Source organism: Charadrius vociferus, unplaced genomic scaffold, assembly GCF_000708025.1.
Source record: "Charadrius vociferus isolate BGI_N301 unplaced genomic scaffold, ASM70802v2 scaffold166, whole genome shotgun sequence".
NCBI lineage: Eukaryota > Metazoa > Chordata > Aves > Charadriiformes > Charadriidae > Charadrius > Charadrius vociferus.
In genome coordinates, this window is record NW_009649228.1 from 352,793 (window position 1) to 361,792 (window position 9,000).

General features: G+C 35.6%; 1 protein-coding gene across 5 annotated transcripts in view; it reads right to left on the reverse strand.

Moving 5' to 3' along the window:
* EPHA7 (EPH receptor A7) overlaps positions 1-9,000 on the reverse strand; it is a 166,209-nt gene that overhangs the window by 35,903 nt on the left and 121,306 nt on the right. For 3 of the 5 annotated variants that reach the window (XM_009889000.1, XM_009888999.1, XM_009888998.1), the window contains exons 6-7: positions 5,285-5,409; positions 1,877-2,050 (exon numbers count right to left, since the gene is read on the reverse strand). In XM_009889000.1, coding sequence (XP_009887302.1) covers positions 1,877-2,050; positions 5,285-5,409 — 299 coding nt within the window. The remainder of the gene's footprint in view (positions 1-1,876; positions 2,051-5,284; positions 5,410-9,000) is intronic. The other 2 variants (XM_009889002.1, XM_009889001.1) reach the window with 1 other exon arrangement.

A 9,000-nucleotide genomic window follows, 5' to 3' on the forward strand; every position in this document is an offset into this window, starting at 1 on the left:
ATATTCCACAGTGTCCTATCAAGATAATGGAAAACACGCCCCTTTTAAATTTTTCTGCGACAAAAGAAAAATCTGCTGTGCATACTGGCCAAGTATATAATTGGTTTATATGCAGTTTTTCACCACCTGAGTCAGAAAAAGGGTACATGAGCATGGTCAGTGATGCATTTATTCTAGGATTTCCTAATCTTCCATATGTTGACCAACATATGAGTCAAGACAGTTTACCTGCGAAATGATCTTTGCTAATCTTAGCGGCTACCAGTATGCTTACATTCAGTATATAAAAAAATACTCAAGTAATTAAGGAAATGTTGGGGAAATACTTTCATCTACTAATTTTAAACCACTATGGACAATAAATTAGCTAATTAGCAGTAATTTATGGCAGATTATGACAGACTTCTAATTTGTTTTCCAGAAATCTACTCAATGTAAGAAATTACTTCTGGCTGTACCTCAGGTTCCCATTCTGCAAAATGGGGATTCTGCTACTGACTCTAAAGCAGAATTTGATGGATGGAAAGCATGCTATCAGACACAGAGCTAATAATATTAGTAATAACAGTTTATTGCTGCTATTATGATAATTACTATTTCAATTATGTCTATTAGATATGTGGTATTATTCATTATTGATAATTTTCATATTCTGTGTGGAACCAAGGTGGAAAGAATCAAGACCTAACTACCGTGTTTCAAGAATACCCACAAATTGTTCAGGTGACACTTGGCTGCAGTTAATAAGATGCAATAATGTGTGTCTGCACCTTAGTTATGCTGGATAAAGTGCAGAGAGCATAGATGGTATCCATACCCTTTGAACCTGTATAGGCTATGTATTCTCAGCTCCAAATCGGGCTGATCTGCTGCCAGGCAGGTCAACCTGAAGCAAATGACCCAAAACAAAGTAACCAAATTTGGGTCTGTGACAGAGTTGTGAAGCAGCCAGGGACATAGGCAGTTCCCGTGAAGGGGCTCACGGCTGCCAGGTCTCAGTAATGGAAGAGTTTCTTTCTGAAGACCCAAAATGTGGAAGATTTTCTCTAAGCATGCACGCACATATCTATATTCGTGACGAAAAAAGGTATCAGTGTGACTTTTTGACAAATAAGGGCACAAGATTGGTTTCAGCATCGAGGAAAGAGCAAGCTCTCCCAAAATGTCATCCCTCTGCCGAGATGTCACAGCCAGATTCTCTGGTGTACTGCACTGAGAGAGCTTGTACTTCAGCTTCATACTTTTCATTGTGAGGGTTTTTGAGAGATTGTTTTTTCTTTACACGGCTTACAACTTATTACATGAGCCTGAAAGAAACCTAGTATCTTTAAGACCTCTGTTTCTTTACTAAAGCAAGTTGAAACTAACCAATGAACTCAAAAATCGCTAAGGATGGACATACAGCCTAAACAAGACACACACATAAACAAAACTATAAAGGTTTGTTGGTTTTTGTTTTTTTTTCAGAAAATCAAACTGGGAAAAATGACCTGGAGAAGCCTCTGTGGGCTGAAATGCCCTCTTCCCTCCTCTCCCCGGTTACAGAAGAATCTAGTAGGGTTTTTTGCCACTACTCACTTCTCTTGTGGGGAAAAGAGGTGTGTATTCGAATGAAAAAAAAATATTCTGTGTATTTCAAGGACATCAGAAGAGAAGAACCTCATATGTTACAAATATGGCTAATTATAAGAGTGGAATTTGTAGTTCTACAGTAAAACAACAAATTGAAGCTCATCCTTCAAAATGCAATGCCAAAAATCCACCTTCACACAGATTTTCATTCTTTCTAGTTTTAATAATATTGCTTATGACTCTTTCCTTTCTTGCTTTACTTACTACTTCTACTGAAAGTTTTAATTTCCTATAAATCTAATTATTTACCTGTGGCTTCTTCTAGTGTGGCAACATCCAGCCTGGGGCTATAATTTCCATAACCAGCAGCAGTAAAAGCACGAATCTGGAAAACATACACTGTTCCTGGCTTTAGGTTATTAATAGATGCTGAAGTGGACTTGGTTTTTACTGTTGAATAGGTCCTCTCTCTTTGATCCTGGAAACAATAAGACAAAAGATTAAATGACATTTACAGGTCAGATTTTATCATGGTTGCACATCAGCAACTGACAGCCAGCCTGGGTAGTTTATTGTAATTTGTTGAATGCTTTTTTCCCAACATAAAAAATAAAGCATACTCTGTGGAGTATTACAAAACACTGTCAATGCAATGAGGAGCTCTAAGTGTAACACAAAATTCAAATGGGATGCTCATGTTGTTATTCATAAAGTATCCAGACATAAATTGACTGCTTCTTCGGCTCTGATTACATTTTTTGAAATTTTGATGAGAAAATAGCTCGACCACAGCTTTCCAGGGAGATCTGCAGTGTCTAAACAGTTCAAGGACAGGGAACTCTGTTTTTTCATGGTCAGAACACCTTCCCTTGTTACCTTCCAACATCAATACAACACTGTCCATATATAACTGGCTACATTATGCACCAAATTCTGAAGTCCTTAACTCAGTTTTCACTTAGTTTTTCTCCTCTGGCTTTTAGTTTTTTCTTAGGTTTTGACTCTATGGCATTCAAGAAGAACCTAGGGAAAGGAGCTCAGTATGACACCCCCCAAATTTGAAGCTGCAAGATTACAAATCTTATGAGTAATAGCTCACTTTCAAATACTACAAAAGCTGTATCACAGATCATTACAGTATTCAAAAAGCTCTACTTATTCATCACATTTACCGATCCAGATTATCTTTCAGCATAGATATGTGCAGCCCTGTTGATTTTCGGTGGCAGATGCAACCCTGATTTGAAGGGCAGAAGAGATGAATTAACTAACCATCTGAATGCACCACATGACCAGAGAAGCATGAGCCGTACGAAGCAGTGCTAATGAGACAGATACAGAAGGAAGGAATAAATCTGTAACTCATTTCAGTAGCAGTTCGACAGCTAAAAATGATGGAGAACCTTCCCCTTTGCAGTCAGCAAAGCAGCAAAGGCTTTTGCTGAAATACAGGGTTAAATACAACATATATGATTTCTTTTCTGAGAATCAGTAATGGCTTCTCTTGGGTCTTGCCCAGTCTGTCATTTAAACAAACCCGCCAGCTCGGCTAGCAACAATTTTTCATATCTTCTCCAAGACTGCTTAAATCATCTGTAAGTGAGGAGCATGGTGGAAAGTGTGTTGGTATGTAAGAAAGAACAAGAACGCTTGAGAGATGAGAAACAAGTGTAAGGAAACCGTAAACAGTCTGATTCGGGACTGTAAGACACAATGGAATTTCAGAGTTTGGGTTTTGATGCATAAATGAGGCTTATTTGAATTGCCAACAGTTCTTGCATTCAAAATCAATAAATAACAAAGAAATAAAAATAACCTGCACTAGAAATCTCACAGGACAGGCTTACTTGGGAGATTTCAGGCAGTTTCCATTCCAGTGCTAGCCAGAAGTGAGAGGTGGAAAAAACACTTATCAGGGTATTTCAGAACCACAAAAATGTTTGATTTAATTTGGCTCTGAAAGGAGTGGAAAGTTCAGAACTTTTTTTTGTTCTTTTAAACTAATGGAAGAAAACCTAAACTACCTCTCTCATTCTGAGCAAGAAGCTTATGAAGTACTTTTCAAACTGAACTGCATTATTTTGAAAGGAAGGCAAGCATTTGAGAATGTGTGTTAAAATTGTCTCATTGAATTAAAGGTATATAGTTCAGTTTATCTGTGACTGTTCATAGGATAAGCTTCTTATTCTCTTTCATTAAGTTCACCGTAATAAGTATAATACTGGTAGGTTTCCTTTCATTACAAAAGAAGTTCAACATCAGTTCTTGTCTTTGCAAACATAGGAAACTGGCAATGAAATTCTGCTGATTATTTAAAGTAATATGAATGTATACAGAAAATAATAATAGATTGGGTTTTTGAGATTTTTTTTTTGTGTGTGTGTGTGTAGAACAGTTTTGCTTTTGCCAAATACGCAAACTTTTTTTTTTTTTTTTTTAAATTTATGGATATTATTTGTGTGTATGCACAAGCACATGCTTGAGGAAGAAAAAATACCTGTTAAAATTAGTAAAATTCCTTTAAAAAAATGTTTAGCTCTCTGTACATATCTGGTAAACTTTGTTATAAGAGTCATTAAAGTGAACAACTGGGAGTTAGCATCAACAAATAAACATTTTATTCCCTCCCCAAATCATATAAAGAACTTTTGATAAGTATATTTGTGTAATTCAATACTGAAAATTAGATGTGACACTTGATATTAGATCCAATCTGGTTTGAATTTACCTAATTCTATGTTACCTAGTAAACTGACACGCTCTTTTTGATATAGAGGTACTATTACCTTGTTTGCAGGGATGAAATATCTTAACAAGTGATCACAAAGGAGATCCTTTGCTCATTTCTCTGCATTTTAATTCTTTCTTTTTTCTCCCAGAATGTTTTAGAAAAATTAGGAACATGTTATGTGCTACAGTAAGTTTCCCAGGGAATCTGGAGGAGCCACACTTAGTCTGGGTGCCATGACAAACATGTAGCTACACAACCTGCCTTCACTCTGCTTTCATCCTGCTTACAGTTGCATGTGGCCCTACTTATGTGCTTGTCAGAATTTTTTTTTTATTCTGGAGTACTTCAAAGCTATCATGACTGAAGCTCTAGACATGCTAAAATGAATGGCAAAACACTGACTGACATAAATAAGATTGCAATTTAACTCTACCAGAGACAGAGATCACTTCATATACTACTGAAAAGCAGCCAGGACTTTTTAAAAGGACAAATAAGGAATATTTTTCAGCTGAAACTGTAGGAAGTGCTTTGGAAGTTTTCAGATAGCAAGTCCAAGCTTCCCAGCTCATAAGGAAATACCAGATGCAGTCAAGAGTTGTATTTGATATATCATCTCAAGACTGGATTACAGTGACACAGAAGGAAATTAAACAAGCTTTAAACACAATGTAGAAGGGACAGGAAAATCACAACTATCATGGTAAAATATCCAAGTCCAACTTAACAATTAAAAAAAAAGGTGAAAAAAAGGGCAGATTTCAAGTGCATATTTCACTTTTAGGATGCCAAAATACAATATATGAGACGTATGATAGCAATAATCATTGCAGGGATTCTCTAGTTATTAAAACCAAGCAAAATCAGTGTGACTTCGAAGAGACAGGATAGCTGATGGCTTTAACATTGTTCCACAACGCAGCAAGCCAACACGAAGCAAACAGCACATTGTTGTACATAACAGATAATCTTAGCACTTACTTTCTCATAATACTTGATTTCATATTCAGTAATGACTCCATTGGGATGTTCTGGTTCCTGCCAGGAAAGCTCCACGCTCCTCTGCAGCACTCTCTCTTTCATTACTCCACTAACTTGCGAGGGAGCTGTTTGGACAAGATGTGTCAATAAATAAAAAGCAAATTTGTTGGATGCCTAAAATCAAATGTCATTACTGATCTGTCCCATGCTGAGCCACTTTCATTAAGGTAAAAGAAAGCACCTTTTCATAGCTCACAATTCAAAGCTAATGAATATTCAAGCGGGACCCTATTACTGTTCATAAACTTAGAATGGAAATCGAATTAAAGTGCAAACAGCAAAAAGTGGCATTGTTCAAGTTAGTGCAAAACTGAGATTGATGGGATAGGAGCAACAATTAAGCAAATGAATTCTGATTAAGATAGCAAAGTAGATTTTTAGATTGATGAGTAGTAAATTAAGAGTCTAAATATTTATTGCATACGTTTCTGAAATAAGTATAACAAGAAAAATAATGTTTTAGAAACAAAATCACATTTTAGGCTGATTTCATCTAACTGACTCCAATTCTGCTTAAAAAATAAGCTGTCACACTATCTGCTTACGACACAACTTGGTGATGAAAACAACTTTGTTAAGAGACTAAACCCCTTCTTTTGTATTAGTTCAAACCTTTCCAGGACATTCTCTCTTTACAGCTACATTTCCATATTTGGTCTTGGCATTTTTTGAAAGTGTGAAACAATTTAAGAAGTAGATCTTACGAAATAAAGGGGTCACTGTCTTCTTCCACCTCACTCTACAGAGACATACATACATTCACACTTGCATTTATGCACACATACACACAGTTTTCTAATAAACACCCACAAACAAGCATCTTTTGAAATTAAAAAAAAACCCCAACCCTGCAACAATGTACAAGCATTATAGAGCCATTGACTCCCATTTAAAAACATTTAAGACCTGATGTAATAAAATGTGAGAGCCTGAAAACGTAACTTGCTTTATTAGCTTATCTTATGTTTAATAAAAAAGAAAGACGTCAGATTTTCTCTTGATCTGCAGTTCCAAAGGAGGCCAAACATCACACTCTTCCTCAAACATACATACTGCCTATATGCCTACTGTAGCACAGAAGCCCTGTAAAACCATAGCTTTTCAGAAAACAACTATGGCATTGGAACCATGCAAACTTGATCTTGTTCTCTTTCAATTCAGTAGAAATAATTCAAGGGTGTAACACTGCTCATGCAAAAATTTTAAATTTTTTTCTAAGTAAAAAAATAACAACCTTATTTCAGAACTGTATATAAAGCTTTCACTATGTAAAATAATGTAGTCTTCAGATAAAACAGGATTCTTATCCCACGCAAAAAGCAGGTGAACTTCACTTTCTCTTTTACCTTGAAGTCTAATTAGAATAATTACTATTCTAATATTCTTTAGCACACACACACCTTCCCCTATTTCATTTAAAGAACTTAGAAATAGAACACTTAGGATGCACGCTCCTTTAGCATTGAGGATAAAATTACAATGGTAAAGTAAAAATATCTACAGCACAATCAAGACAATAATCCCCTACAAAACTTAAAATCTGATTGTTAGCTTTTTATTTTAATTGTGAAGTTTCTAGCTTTTTTATTATAACATGCATATCCATGTAGGTTTTAAATTAAATTTATTTACATTTCATTAGAGGCTCCAAGAGCCCATGAAAATTAAGAATTGAAGCCATGCATGATAATTTTTGTGATGAATTATTATGTTGTATATAATCAATACAATCAAAGTTGAAGATCCCTTAATGTAGGCTGCCTACCATAAAAATCATAAAATCGTATCACGCTAACACCATGGGTTGATACACCATTCCAAAGCCAAGACCTCTCTCTTTCACTCTTCTTGCATTCTCTTTCTAAAAGCTTAGAGTATTTTCACTCTCTAATTAGTGAAATATATTCTTTTTCGTAGCTAAGAGTCTGGAATGCAGCAAACTAATTTACTCTGTCTAGTTTTCTTTGCCGTGATTAACTAGTTGTCTTCTTTGTCTAAATGAGTACTACAGCATCCTGGCTGAATTTCAGAGACCTCATTATGTTTCGTATATAATGTTCTATCTCATCCAGATAAATGTTTTCGAATTGCTAGTTTTACATTTTTAGATGTCCAAAATTGTTAATGTTCAGCCTTATCATGAAACAATTTTATATTACCTAGGTCACTGGAGTTTGTTCTCAACATTTGCTGCCTTTTGTTTTAGCTTATCAAATTTTTTCATTCCGTTGGTCATAGCATTCCTTTTTTTGAAGCAGTGAAGCAAAATGAACTCGCTTCCTCTGTATTAGTTAACTCTGCGTATGTGGGGAAGGAACAGCAATGCAGGGAAGGAGGAACCAAGAAGGGGGAAGACTTTAAGCAGGGAAATGAAATATGCTATGTGAGATTCCTACTTAATACTTCTACAAAGTACACCACAAACTGGCATATTCCATTCTTAAGGAATTCCCATTCAAAACAAAATCCCAGCGATTTATCAACACTGCAAGACAGCATTCAAAACTCTTAAATAAATGCATTCTTCAATATATTTCCTGTCAATCAATATTCTTTTCTTTCAAGAATGGTCAGATTAAAAGCTGGTTTGGGATTTTTTTGGTTGTTTTGTCTTTTCCTCCCCCTAACTAAAAATGTTGTGCTACTTTTCATTGGTAGAAGAACCACATGAGGAAGAAGAGAAAGTCCAATCCTGCAGACTGTATACGTTGGTAACTCTTAAGACAATTACACTGTAATTGTGTACCGCAAGATATTCCTAAAATACAGTAACCTCAGCTTACTTTGCACCCCCATGTTTTATCAGGGGAAGAAGGGAATCATCGGATTGGTTGAAGCCAGAGTATCCCCCTCTGGCAAGGTACACCAATCTGTTGTACTGCAAGGAAATCTCTGTAAACTAGAGCAAATACGTAAGCCAATTTATTGATGCAAGAGGCTAGATGTATATGCTACCTTTATCCTGCCTTTTGGGTTGCGTTTCTTGATCTGTGCTCGATGAAAGTGTACAGGTCAGAAGCATTTCGTTCTTTTTTCTAGTGTAATCATTTCCTCTGTATTCTCTCTGTGCCTTTATTACAGACTGTTTTGCATTCATGTTTTATTTGTTCTAACTTCCTGACACCTCCTTTTAAACCTTTAGCCCACTTCTTAGTGCCTATCCAGGTTAATTAATTAACAACATATTTATGGTTTTGAAACAACTATGTTTGAGCAAGCTTGAAAATTAGTTAAAGCATATAATTCATCCCGAAATACAAGATAATATGTGTCATTAAATCATACACAAAAAGGTAACGCTATAAAAACAGAAGGAAAAATACCATTTTTGTTCCCATTGATAGCTAAACAACAACAATAGCAACAACAATAATAATAATAAACTGTTTCATGTATTATTTTTTTTCTTTTAGTAATCTAGTTCTTGCCACTGCATCTATAACGAAGTTGTTCATGATGAAGACACTTCTTACAGCATTTCTAGACAACTAAGTACCCAGTCCTGAGTGACTTGAGCATGCATAATCCCTACAGTATCACTTCAGGTTACAAAGAAGCATCGCTTGTCAGAATCATTATTTCCATAATATATTACACTGGGGGATACAGGCTGTTCAAAACACCATTTGCTATCAACTTTCCTTCTGATATACCTC